This window comes from Aythya fuligula, chromosome 3 (assembly GCF_009819795.1).
Source record: "Aythya fuligula isolate bAytFul2 chromosome 3, bAytFul2.pri, whole genome shotgun sequence".
Lineage (NCBI taxonomy): Eukaryota > Metazoa > Chordata > Aves > Anseriformes > Anatidae > Aythya > Aythya fuligula.
The window spans coordinates 54,592,469-54,606,785 of NC_045561.1; the positions used below are offsets into that span (position 1 = coordinate 54,592,469).

A 14,317-nucleotide genomic window follows, 5' to 3' on the forward strand; every position below is an offset into this window, starting at 1 on the left:
AGACCAATTCTTTGATGAGGGAGGGTTCGGATGGAGTTTCAGTAACCCTAAGGTGGATCTTCCAGTCGTGGAGTTTCGGTGCATGCTTTACTGATTACATTAGCCTTTTTTGAAAATTAGTTTTTTAAAGTATTTTTGAAAGCTGAAGAGCTATGCTAAGGTGATTTGATTTCTTAGTTGTATGTGCTTCTACTTAGTTTATTTCTTTACAGATACCTTGTTGCTTAAGTTGCGTATTACCAAGAGCCTGTGTTTCAGTATCTTCCTCTCTGCACCATGTAGCCTGTTCCATTCCTTCATCCTTTGCCTCCTTCCCTGCCTTTCCTTCCTCTCAATTTCATATGCCTCTGTTTCTTAGGCAGAAAATGGCCCATGTGAAATTGTAGTGTCTAGTATGTCCAGAGGGCTTCTTTGCTGTGTTTAGGAGCTCCCAAGATACTTGAGGGTGTCTTACTTTTTCGAGAATATGATGTTACATCTTTGTTAGCAAAAGAAACTGAATAGAAGCTGTTAATCAGCAAGCTTTTTTTTTTTTTTTTAATCTTAAAAAAAGTAAAAAAAAAAAAAAAAGACCAAAAGGGCTTTTTTCAGTCTTGCTTGAAAGCCATTGGTTAGTCCAGACAGCACACTTGTACTGTCTGGATGAAGAGGGAAAAGCTATTGAAAAGACCATTAGATAATAGCTTGCTTTTCCCCCACCAGAGCTGTCCCAGGTAATATTATGTTTTGTTTGTGTAGTTATGTGTTTTGTCTGGCTTGCTGAAATAAAATTACTTCTGAGCATTGAAACTGTGCTATAAATTCTGTTTTGCTATTAGCAGAAGTAATTTTTCCCCCTTTTCCTTTGGCCCCCAGAGCTGCAAAAATAACCAACAGCAAACAGATGGCAGAGTGCCTTGCCTAAGAAGATTTATGTATTCCTAAGGAATAACCAGTTTAAAGGAAGATTCACAGAGGTTTTTTTGTTCAGATAATTCAGCCATTCGTTATTTCATACAGTGGAAATCTGTTCAATGCAAGGCCATTTATCCTAGCAGTCTTTTGTATGGGGTAGTCATACTCTTTTTATTGTGTTATGCATTCTGAAATATTGGATTTTTAATAATTTAAACATTTATCAGGGTTTTTTTTTCTGCCAGTGCATTTGTGAGGTTTTCTTTTGTTCCAGTTTTATTAATTCAAAGATTACCCAATAGAAAGTAAGTATGAGATGAACCGGAGGAGTTCAGTGCACCTCCTCTCCTCTGTGTGTGAGCAGACACGCATCTAGATTGCACTCTATTGCTTTACACGGCTGGCCTCCAACAGCACGGAGCGTGGCGGTGCAGAGGGGAAAAAAGAGAAAATGAGGCGTGGATACACTGCTGGGGGCACATGCAGTGGGAACGCTGCCATTGCCCATATGCTGACACGTCATTCTGCTTGGGTCAAAGAAATGAAGGGCTGAGCTTAAGACAAGTGTCAATACAGGACTTAAAATGATATTGTCTTGAGCCAGGGGAGCACTGCAGGCTCCGCTCTTGCCCATGCACTGCATTTGATGAGATGGAGAACATGCAGATGGTGCCTGCTTACAGGCCGAAAGCAGCATTATCTGTGACACAAAGACCAACGCCGCTATCTGGCTCTTTTTCCCACTAGTTTAAAGCTACAACAGCCAGGAAAAACAGGGTTCAGTCAGTGTGTAGGGCCAAAAAAAGCAACTCAGTAGCTGCTGGTGGAGTCAAGTGAGAGGGTTACCTTTCTGACATGCACTGAGCATGAACAACTGTTGTTTCAGTAACAGGCCAGTGAAAAAATAAGGTAAGCAACACGGAGAAGTTCATTTCTTGGTTTTCTGGGGTTTGAGAGTGCAATTACGTTGCCTGTTTTGGGGATGGAAGGTAGGTTTTGGTTTATTTGTTGTAATCAAATGCAGTCAATTTTAGGTTTTGCTCTGTAAAACACAGGAAGATTGCAGATGCTGTTTGGAATTTACGTGGTTGTAGAGCTTCAGTACAGCTGAGTATAACACTTTTTGCCACCTGTTTTTATTAGTATTTATAACTCCTCATTACCAGTTGACCTTATTTTATTATTATTATTATTATTTAATTAATATCATTATCAAAAGGAATAGCGTGGTGCAGTTTAACATCCAGGTATTTCAGCAGTGACTGTGGATCAAAGAACACATCACCAGCTTTAGATGATGTAGAACAGTTTAGGAACACAGAAATTATGAGATTAAAGCAGACGGATCCTTCTGATAGAGTATCCCATCCATAACAATACCAAAAGCTTCAAGAACAAGTGCCAGAATCCTCCCACAATTATGGAACTAGCTGCCATACAGAGAAATGGTATAAACTCCACTGTCCTCTTGTTATACAGGGGTTCACATTCGCATACATAATTTATATATTTTTCCCCTCCGTTTTTTTAAATTTGGGCTTTAAAAATATAATAAAAATATAATAAAAGGAAACTTACAAAACCAACATCAATGAAATAACAAGTTCACGCTGCTAACCTTGGTAATTCTTGCGAAAATTAGCTTTAAAAAGAAGTAATATGGAGTTTGTATCTCATAGATTTCAATATTGTACTCGCACAGAGTGGCATCCAAAACCTCTTTTGGAGCATTCATACTGGCCATACCTCTGTTCTACCCAAACCTTTCATTTTTCTGGGTTTTGTTATTCCCAGTAAATTTTGAACATTGGAATACTTACAACGTGAAGCTCTAAAAAAAGTAAAGGAATTAAAAGGACACTCTTAAAAACAGATACAACGTTTACATTTTTATATAAAATGTATTTTTGACTTTGTGTTTATTTGGCTGAACCCCTGATAGAAACAGCAATTATATTTATAAATGTGAAGCATTTTTTAGAAATCTAAATTGTTTTTCTCTGTTTTGCGGCTTGGTTGGTTTTAATTTTTCAGAAGAATGAAGAACTCCATTTATTTTCCTTTTTTTTTCCCCTGACACGTACCTCCATGTGAGCTATTCTATAATGTACATTTAAACACAGTTTTCAGAGGACACCAGTAGTTGGTAGCAGGTTAAATATCGCATCACCTGTAGCCCATACAGGCAATGACCATAATTTGGTGGTCACCGTGTAACTGTAAGCCAAGCCAGCTCTTACAGTACACGTACCCACATCCCAAAACTCATGCACTTGTCATCCCACAGTCCAGAGGGTTGGTAGGCAGAAAGGAGGGGTGGTGCTGACATCCTTGGCTGCCTGCACACCCATTTCACAACAAGGAGCCCGAGCATCCTCGGCTGTGCTTCTACCCACAGGGAAATGGTCAGTTATGGCAGGATGTTAGGCAATGCTGTTCTGCTGTTGTCCCTGCTCTGTTGTGTTGTTTTTTTGGGGTATAAAAGCAGTGGGGATTCTTTTGCCAGCTCCATATGAGTCATAAATTCTCTGCTTTTTCTTTGTTTCTTTTTTTTTGTTGTTTTTTTTTTTTTGGAGGGAGAGTGCTAGGGGCAGGAGGGAGGGAGAAATGTCTTACAAAGGATGTAATATTCTGTTTTGTAGAGCGTGATTTGTTATTGCACTAGCAATAAAGAGAAAAACAATGTTTGTGTATTGCTGCTCTTACAGTATTTCATCATCTTCTGGGACTGATAGTGCAGCCTTTAGCAAAAAAGAATACTTTGCTGCAGTTTCACTCTTGTCAATATATGCCTTTGAGTACATTAAATTCAGCGTGGAATAGTTAATTCAGGACCTTGACCCATACTTGCTTTTTGAAACCATTCTAGCTCTTAAATTCTTCTAATAAGCCAGAGGCTAGTACTTGAGACCTATTCACAGTATGCTACAGCACTTTTTAAGTCAAAATTTCCCTGTTATCCTCTTCTCTAGAATGTTTTATCTTTCGGTCTGTACTTCACACACAGAATTATTAGTACCTATGTAGAAAGAGAGCATGTCTTAATTTAGCACTTTTGTGACAATAACAGTATTTCACTGCTCAGAAAGGGTCAAAACAATGTTCTTGCTGTACTGCTTTGCTAAAAAGTGAAGGAGTGTCTGTTTGCAAATCACTGGAGAATACGTTTGCAAGAAGTTATGAAACAGCATTTCAACAGTGGATGGAAAAGTAGCTGTGGAAACATGTTAGGTAAAAGCTATAGGGAGACCTTACAGTTTGCTAGTAAAACCCTTGCAGTTCTCCTCTTTAGAATAGAAAGTGATGTAGATGAAGAAAATAATTTAGAACAGAAAGTGGAACAGATTTGTGAAGCCATATTAATTTCTTCATAATAGTCTCCAACTCCTGATAGAGACGAAATTATATATGCAAATACCACAAAACAAGAAATACGCAGTACACAAAATGAACTGGTGTTTTTACATTCCCAAACCTGAATAATATAGTCAGAATATGTGGTTCATTGCAGACCAGAGTCCCTTGCCCTTTACATGAGATGTTAATTGAAACCTCGCTGGAAGAGATTTTATAAAGGAGCTCTGATGGAAACAGGACTACCAGGAATGGGCAGAATTATGCTATTCTTTCACAATAGAAATACAATGTGCCAACCTAGATAACAGTGAGAGATCAACAGAGGATTTAGCCATGCAGAACGCTGGTGAAGAAGTGTCGTTAACTTTACTTTGTTTGACCTCTCCAAAATAGCTTGAGAGGAGAAGGGTCATTTTTGGCTTGCTTTTAACTAAAACTAAGATGTCTTTTTAGCACTTTCACAGCATGATATGTGTTAAAATGGATTTTGTATAACAGTTTTGCATCCCAGTTTGAAACCAGACTGTGGCATACATTTGACCATTTTGCTATGTACATTTAAAAAAAAAATCTCTGAAAGAAAAGTAACTTTTTTTAAAACTGAAGAATTCAAAACTAAAATGTGTTAGGCTGCCATTCTTCACTCCATAATGGTCACAAGCTGCCCCAACTCTCCAAACAGTGTAAGGGCAAAATGCATACAAATCACATGCGTAGTGGATGCTGGCTTCCCAGTATAATATTGCTTGGCTGTTTTGTTGAGGTTTCACACACATACATAAAAATAACAGCATTTTTAGCTGATCCCAATAGATTTTCTCTGCAGCTGCATCACTTGAAAAAGGCTTTTTGTTCAATTCTTGAAGTCTTAAGTATTGCAAGTAAATTTTTTTTTTTAAGCTCAATTATGATTTATGTGTTGTGATGACTTTAAGGGCTTGATTGGGCTACAAATGTGCTTTGAAAAAACAAGAAAATGTGCCCATGAAAAACACCAGCAGTTCAAAGCTGAATATTGAGCATACAGTTGTAAACTCACATGGCACATGGCTGGGTAGGTTTTTTTGGCAGACCCATAGTCTCAACCTGCAGTGATGCTAAAGATATTAGCAAATTAGCACTGCAAAGCTTGCCAGCATATTCGCCAGAGTCCTGCTCATGCTCTCACTGCTGTAATTAAAACTAATTATTTTCTAAAACATAGTAATACATGAATATGTGCAATAATCATTTTGTAGTGGGCAATCTGTGAAGCATTTTTAAAGCTTCTTTTCCCCCTCCTCTCTTTGGCTTGCTACGCAGTGTGCCTGCTGCCTAGTGTGAGCCAGCATTGTCATTTTGCAGAGGCACACTAGGTCTGGTAATGATCACATTCTTATTTTTTTCCCCTTTTTTATTTTTTTTAAGCAACGATGCTTTGCTGATTCTTAAAATTTGTGAGCTTGGGATATGTATTTTTTCCTTTTTCCTTTCTTTATAGGTTATCCTAGCCTATGTTTTTCTTATCTCAGATCCTTCTTTGAAAGCAGGACATGAGGGGGAGAAAAAAAGAGGGAGAGGGAGGGAAGATAATCCAGCCTTTCATAAATGCTGTGCACATGGTTTTCTGCAGGAAAAGAATCGCCTGGTGTCTTGCTGTTGTTCTTTGGTTATTTGCATTGATTCAGTGTCATGGCACCTCCTAGCATCTGCTCTGCCCAGTATTTTCTCTGTATTTATCTGAATGTTTCTTCTTCCATCTTTCTAGAAATCCAGGAACCCAGCAGCTCTGCAGCAATAATACTATACTTAGCACTCGCATCTTCAAATATATATATAAAAAAAAACTTAAACTCCTCACACCCCTGGGAAGCAACTGCGTGCCATTATCAGGGAAAGACATTTGTGCGTTCATTATAGTCCCACCTCATTTTGGCAGGAGGGGGAAAGTTGACTGCTGTTTCTCAGAGCAGAGTTTGCAGCTTGTAATTCTGTAGTTAAAGCTCACAAGGCTGAGCAACTCGTCCTGAAGATAGTCGGGGCAGCAATTACCTGCTGGACGCCAGTCTTAATGCAGAAGCGCAATTGGGAAGTCCAGCCTTTTTCTCGGATTCAAAATTGAAAGTAAAATCTACGTCATTTTCGTCTCCGTTAGTCTATTGCTAAAGGGAAAGTGCAGGAGTAACTGAGGTAGTCTGCTGGTCTGGTAAACTGTACTGGTAAAATGTCTTTGGGTAGCTGCAGACCAGCAGCACCATGAGAAACAAATTTTCCTCCGTAAAGTGTTTTTTATCGTTGTTGTGTGGTGCTTGCATTCTCCCTTTGTTCTTTTTTCTTTTATTTCCTCGCTTTCCTTTTATTTCCTCACTCCCACTGAAGAGGTGTGCAGGTTTCCGGATGCTAGGATAAGAGGACGGAGGTGGGATAACCTCTGCTTCACGTGTGGCCACAGGCTGGCAGCAGGAAGTGTTTTTTTCCTACCGAGCCAAGCACAGTCATGCTTAACTGTTTCTCCTGTTTTCGATTAGCACCTATGGGTCTTGCAGATATGATGACACCCGGTGAGTCCAAACTACCCCTTCCTCTCAAAGCAGATGGCAAAGAAGAAGGAGCCCCTCAACCCGAGAGCAAGTCAAAGGTATTTACCACCTCCGCACGTGGTGTTGGTTCAGCCCGCAGGAGTCTGCTGTGTTGTCTCCATCTTCTGGTTTTGGCCTACCCACTTCTGTTCTCTCCTGCATGCCTTTCCATTCACGTGCAATCTCTTTGTTTGTTTCTTTTTTTTTTTATTATTTCTTTTTTTTTTTTTTCACTTCATTGTGTGGATCTGAAAGTTACTAGTTCTTACGGCATTTTAACTTGCGGGGGCAAAGCATCCCAAGCCAAAAGTTGCGTGGGGATTCGGCTGTGCCAGGTGGGTGGGGAAGAAGGGTCTTGCCTGGTTTTAATCCTTGCAGCCATTTTTCTCTGCCTTCAGTTATAGCTTCCTGTTTTGGCCGCCTCAGCAGCAGCAACATACTTTAATATTTTGCTTTCCTGCCTTATTTGATAAAATAAGGTGAACAGCTTGTGTTTTTTTTCTTTCTTTCATAAGGGGAAACCCATGCTTAGCATTCCATGTGAGCTTGAAATAAGCATGGTGGCTTAGTGACTTTAGCCAAGCATCCAGCAAACTTTCCAAATTATACTAATTAAGAATGTTGTTTTAATACTTTATATATATATATAAATATATTTATATATGTGTGTGTTTTCTGTATGTGTCTCTCTGTTTATATATATTTTATATATAAAAAATTGGTCAGTCTGTTAAACTGGATGTATTTTTTTTTGTTTTTAATAAAGTTTGCCCTGCCTTTGTCATATTATTTTTTTTTTATTCCTCTACCACAGGATAGCTACAGCTCTCAGGGTATTTCTCAGCCCCCAACCCCAGGCAACCTGCCAGTCCCTTCCCCAATGTCCCCAAGCTCTGCTAGCATCTCCTCATTTCATGGAGATGAAAGTGATAGCATTAGCAGCCCAGGCTGGCCAAAGACTCCATCAAGCCCTGTAAGTGGCTCTGGTTTTTTTGGTTTTTGTTTATTTTTTTGTAATTAATTATATTTTAATGCTTGCTTGTTTGTTTTATAAATTCCTTTTCTTCATTATTTATCCACTAAACAGTTTTCTTTCTTTATAACACTGGGTACAAATTCTGCTCTCGGACACATGACTGTAAGTTCCACTGCCTGGCTTCAGTGGGGCCCGAGCATGCTTATCCAAGGGCAAAATTTGTCCCAACGGTACTTTGAAATAAGAAAGAGTAAAATTGCGTGCATCATGCAAGTGTGCTGTCTGGTAATACAGCAGTTGTTGTGAAGAAAACATCCTGTTAATGCATCAGCTTCCAAGCATGCGGACTGTGTTGTTAAGGACAAATCCATTTCTGTTCCTGGGCCCAAACTCCTTCACACAACTGTCTTCACTCTGGTTGCTGCATTTGTCTTTGCTAGTGTTATTTGGGGCCGGGAGGAGGGAAGGGAGGAAATGGGGGGAAAAAAAAGATACGTGAAAGTTTGAATTGTAGACTTCGCACCACAAAAAAGCTGCCATGTATATTTTCAAAACATTTTATATTTTGAATTGTGTATGTGGAAATACATGTATTAGGTTCTCAGGATATGATCTAAAACAAAATTGTTTCTGATTTGCTTCTTTCAATTATTTAGAAATAACCCAGATTGTGGGTAGAATAAAACTGGTGTGTGTATGTTCTTAGAAAACTATTTTTAGGTGAATAATGTTTAGTCATTCTCGTACAAGAAAAACCTGAGAGATATGCATGGAACTAAAAAAATAAATGTCATATATATATATATATGCACATAGAGCAATCTATGTGCATATATAGACATATATAGAAAAGAGAATGTTGACATAAGACTATATGGCCTATGGGAAGCAAATGTCTACTTGGCCATTTTTGCTTTTTGCGTTTTTTAATAGGAAAATGTATGTTGTTCTATTATTTTCTTTCTGCTAAAAATAATAATGATAATAGTTTCTCTGTAGAAAAATACTGCAATATTTTTTGAGAAATATAAAGTGTGTTTTTTTTCCAATGTTGATGTTCACTTAAAATAGCAACAATTCTTTGATAACAATTCAGTTTTCACAAAGTGATATGTTACAGAATATGTCTTAAAAACAGAGGAAGGCCAATTGGAGTAACAAAGGTCTACCCATCCAAAAGCCAGATGTGAATGCCCTGAGCAGAGGGGCAGCGTGGCATGAAATGCACCACCTTGATGTTTTGATGTTTATTTGGCAGCAACTTTGGGTCTCAGAAGGCAGCTGGTGTTATTTGTTCCCACAAAGTCTCATTCTTAACAGTGTTTCTAAGAGGGTAGTACCAAAAACGGGATTCGTTTTCTTTGTAGTGGCGTTTTTAGGTAGGTTTTCTGGAGGAAAGCAAGAGAGCTATTGCATAGGCTGTCTGACCCATCAAGTCCTTCTGCAATGCATTCCTGAGTTCACTGTAAAAACTGCACAACGTATCCTAGAGCCATTGTGAAGATATGCAGAGTTTTCTTCCCTCACAAATATGGCAGAGTACAGTGCTGGGAAAAGTGAACGGAGAAATGTTGTGGTTTCAGTGTAAAAGCTTCTCTTCTGAATGCCCTTCCCTTCAAGTGCTGCTACATCTTTAGCTTCAGCTAGGTTCTTGGTAGGGATAAATACAGTGCTTTGGAATGATGGAGAAACGAGTGCTGTAAATTAGCTGATCTCTTCTTACCTATGAAGGCCAGTGTATTGGATAACTTCGACTTCCAACAGCAGCCTGACATAGACTGGAAGATTGATTGCAGGCGTTTTGTTACACTTGAAAACAGGCCAAATTTGTTCGTTAAATCCCAGAGCTGCTTCTTGGGCTACAACTTCTCCATTCCAGCAGAGGATAAAAGCAAAGGTGAATGGACTCACAACGTCCCTGTGATCCTACCAAGCGGATCCTCTCTTTCAGCAGTTCTGAATGGAACTGAGCCATAACAAAATGTAAAGAAGGAACTGTTTTGTGTTATGTTGTGAGGGCTCTTAAGGTGTATAGGTAAAAGGACATTTCTGCTCTGCTAATTTTACATGTAGCGTTCATCCCTGACAGTCTGAGAATCTTCAAATCCTTTAGCAGATAATTTGAAAGTGGGTCTGCACTATGCAGGGTCACTCCAACACAAGGATTATGTAGCCTCAGCATGCAAGGGTCTGTATTAGAGCTATACAACTTCAGTAGGGGATAGGTATTGAAAATAAAGTATGAGCTGAGGGAAATTTAATAGAGGAATTGGCTTTGGTATCCACATTCTTTGTTGGGGGTGGTTTTAATCACCCATTTAAACATAGCCAGCCATATCTGTAGAATGACTGGGAACTGAGGGCAGAACAGGATACCACCAAGTCAGTGCAGGTGTATGCTACCGGATTGCACCAGCATTCTTTTATCACCCAAATAATCAACAAACTTTACAAAATAAATGTTCATGATCTGTGTTCTTCCAGCATTGCCTGCTATGCCCTCACTTGAGCTAACAATCAGTTAATGGTATCATCTTGTAATAACCCCCTATTTTCCAGGGCTTAACAATGACCTATAGGCAAATTTAGTCTTCCAGCTGAATGTGCCCATGTGGATCCAGAGTTTGTTTGTGTGTAGACTAGCTTGCACACATCTGTCATTTTTATATGTTTACATTTATAAAAAATAGAGAAGAGAAAAAGATCTTTACTCTTGAGGAATAGCATTTTTCCCTCCAGTGCATTCTTCTAAAGTTAACATTTCATTTTAGAAGAAAATTGCACCCATTTTACAAAGCCTGACAACCTGAAAGCTCACACAGTAAGAAACACTTCTTACCTTCTGTAAGCTGTGAAAAGTTTTCAGATTATACTGTCATTTTAGAGCCTGCTGCCACATTGCTGAAAAGCAACATTATTTGAGACATACAGTGGAAGAACCCAGAATGAAAAATTCTTAACTGGTCTCCATTCTGCTCTGAATCTGATTTGAAAGAGAGAATCTTAGTGCATAGAAAAATAAAATGTAAAACTGGGAAACCTGAACATTCTTAATAGTGAACTACCATAAAAGTGAAATAGAAACTTCTTTGTTGCCTTGTATGTTAAAATAAAAGGCCATACAAAATTTGCTGGGTAAAAGCTGGAATTTCCCACCTTGACTTGTATAGGAGTTCTCTAGCATCTTAGGTGTAAGATTAAAATTAATGCTAGTGCTGATGAACAGTAGAGTAACTTTGTTATTGCTGCAGTTGGTAGAGGAGTAGCATTAGTTTATTCTGCTGTTCAAGTCTGTGATCGTGTTTTCATTACGAAATCAAATTAGTAGCAATAGGACTTGCCTACTGCCCACTTCCCACCCACCACCAAATAAATCCTTGACAAAGTATATTTGTTGAAAAGAGTTATACTGATTTACTGAAACACCCAAATACATGGCAAGTGATGCTTTGAGTAAAGTGTTTGCCATTACAGAGTCAGTTTGTGTTTCCATTGCATAATCAAAATCTGCAGGACTCATGTCAGAAAACTTTCCTGCCAGCCTCTTAGAGTTCAGCCTCGACGCTGGCATCACAGGATCTGTAACACAACTGAATCTGATTCAGGAGTGTGTCTTGTTTCTAAGTGAAGAAGGTAGTAGTGTCTCTCTGTAGGAAGGACTACTGCAAAGGAGGCAGAAAACCTTACAGGAGGCTATTTATTTAATTAAAAGGAATATCCATTCACTGGAAAGAACAGCAATGGCTCATGGAACTGCTGGGTCACCCCCTCCTGGCTTCGTGTTCCCTTTCTCCTGGCTCCCCTCCAGTATTGCCAAGTTTCAGCTGGAGAGAGATACAGAGCCTGTCATATTTTCCAGGCTAATGTGCAAGATGAATGGTGGCAGTGCTTTTAGAGTCCTTGGCAGTTGGATGCTGCCACACCACATCTTTCATGGTGTGGAGCGCCAGCCCTCACCAGCGCTGTGTGGGGACGAGGACAAGTGGGTGGCTCTGTAGCACCCGTGAGGTACGTCCAGGGTCTCGTTTAGAAGTGTTCGACTACAAATAAGGTACTGATTACTTCAGAGTACTACTGTCTCCTGTTCAAAGTAAGGGAAGGCAAAGAAGGGAAAGAGTGATTGACTAGATGATTTTGAAGTGTCTACTGCAATCAACAACCAAGATTAGGATTTTGCTACATAGATAGAAAGCGTATGTTTCCCTTCATGTGTTTGGCTCCTTTCCCAAAGCTTCATATCAATCTTTCTCTCTTGTGTTTAATTCTGAGCCACTCCATCTCGCAGTGCTGAGCAGATCTCTTCACCCTGTGCGAGCAGGAGGGTCTTCCTGCAGTACCAACAGCCCCTCTCCATCGTCTGACCAGAGGCACCTCAGTGCCTGGTCCATCCACGTGTGGCACAAAGCCCAGCTCGCAGATGGAAAAAGAAGATATGGTGAGAAGATCTGTGTTCCAGCCCCTGTGGCAGCCTCAGTGCTTTCTGCCATCTCTAGATTGAGAAGAAAAGGACATCAGGATAGCATGAGCTTTTGTTAGCTGTAAAGCCAGAACAGCAGCAGCAGAAGGGCTTCACTCCTGCACTTCTGCCACATATGAAAGTATTCTGCTCTTTCCACCTCTTTCAGTTTTCCTGTGGCTCATCTCTGATTGCTCTGAATCCTGCTTTTCCCCAGGTCATATACACACTCTTCTTCTCTAGGCAGGTCATATGAAGTGACCATCTTCTGTCCTCATTCAAGAGTGGAGAGTAGTAGCCACTCATGAGCATTACTGGCTCAGGCAGCTAATTCACAATTCACAACGAGTTTTGCCACCAATCTCCTTGTACTGTAGGCATTCATCTTCTTTCTGTTGACCAGCAGTGGTATGAACAGACAGTAAAGCATTGCCATTTATGACTCTAAATCAAGTACAATCCCTAGTGTACTAGATTGCCATAATTCATGCTTTAGGATATTCTTCTGCATTTCCTGTTCTGGTGGAAGACTTTTAGGTTTTCTAGCCACTCTTTGGGTAGAAAGGCAGAGTGTTCATTTCATTCGTTTTTAGGATTAAGATGAGTTGAGTGGGACAAGTTTGTTTTATTTTGCCCAAATCACTGCTTGCAAAGCACTTTAAGATAAGTGGACGTGAAGGACTATGTGAGAACTACCTGTTATTAAAATGAAATGAGGCAACATCAGAAACTTGCCTTCTGGGATCCAAAGTTCAGATCAGTGAAAGAAACATGAAAATGGGGAGTTTGGGCCCTTTTAATTAAAAAGCTGAATTTTCAGTATATGGACAGAATGTACTGTTTGTGCCTGAACTAGTAGCCTTCATTCCTGACTGTTGTGTGATAGCTTTAGTTTGTTTGACATCTTCTCTTTTTCAATGTTGTGAGTTTCTTACTTTCTTTTCCCTCCCCCTCCCACCCTTCCCCCAACTTTTTTTTTTCTTTTTGCAATTCAGAAATCAAGTTCCTCTACCACAACTGGAGAGAAGATCACAAAAGTCTATGAACTAGGAAACGAACCAGAGCGCAAGATGTGGGTAGACCGGTACCTCACATTCATGGAGGAGAGGGGCACACCTGTGGCCAGTCTGCCAGCTGTGGGCAAGAAGCCCTTGGACCTGTTCAGGCTGTACGTCTGTGTCAAAGAGATTGGAGGTTTAGCACAGGTGAGAAGTGCTTAAAAGTCAACCTTCTGAAGAGGCAATACATAATTTTCCAGAATATTTCCTGCTAGTTACACAACTTCATTCTCAGCCCTGACAATAGAGTTGAAGTAGAGTTTCAACATATTAACGCTTTTCTATTTGTCTGGAGCTCATCTTTGGCTGCATAATTGCTCTAAAAGCCTACTGTTTGAATCAAAATTGACCAGCTCTGTAGACAGATGAAGCTGTTGCCTGTTCAGGGTACCTGTTCAGGGGAATCCAGTAGTGCTGCTAAGAAAACAGAAGAGAAAAAGGCCATTGCATCAAAGTCACATGTAAAAAAACAGATGATAGAGCTGAAAGGAATTCAGCTGAAAGAAAAAGGAGATTTTGAAATCCATCCTTCCCAGATAGGTATGCTGCCTCTGGGACAAATCAGTTCATTTCTCCAGAAAAGTGGCAGAGAGATTCTTGAAAATCGTTCTTCTTCCCAAATCTTTCATCTCCAATTGTCTCTACACAGTACAATTGTGTCTTAAGCAGAGACTGTGCTCTCCTCGTGTTTGGAAAGCACTTTCAGGATATTTAGATTTGCCTTACAAGCGTAATCATTACAAAGAAAAGGTGATTTACTTAATTGAGAGAAAGGAAAAGGAAAATAGAAGAGCTGAAAACAAAAAAGTGCAATGTTAGAATACAGAATATACGAATTTCTCTGGCCTTGTTCTTCCTGCTGAGCTTATTTGGTGTGCCACAGATGAGAGAAACTTTCGTTTGTGTTCTCACCAGTTAACTGGAACTCTGGCAAAAGGATATGTGGAAATAACTTACGTAAGGTTCTGTATAATTGACCACCACAGAGCAAAACTAAATGTTTTTTGACTAGCACCAT

At 39.7% G+C, this 14,317-nt stretch overlaps 1 protein-coding gene across 3 annotated transcripts in view; it reads left to right on the forward strand.

Moving 5' to 3' along the window:
- The window catches only part of ARID1B (AT-rich interaction domain 1B), a 319,934-nt gene that overhangs the window by 279,868 nt on the left and 25,749 nt on the right, over window positions 1-14,317 (forward strand). For all 3 annotated transcript variants that reach the window (XM_032185764.1, XM_032185765.1, XM_032185766.1), the window contains exons 11-13: window positions 6,759-6,868; window positions 7,624-7,782; window positions 13,237-13,446. In XM_032185764.1, the coding sequence (XP_032041655.1) occupies window positions 6,759-6,868; window positions 7,624-7,782; window positions 13,237-13,446 (479 nt within the window). The remainder of the gene's footprint in view (window positions 1-6,758; window positions 6,869-7,623; window positions 7,783-13,236; window positions 13,447-14,317) is intronic.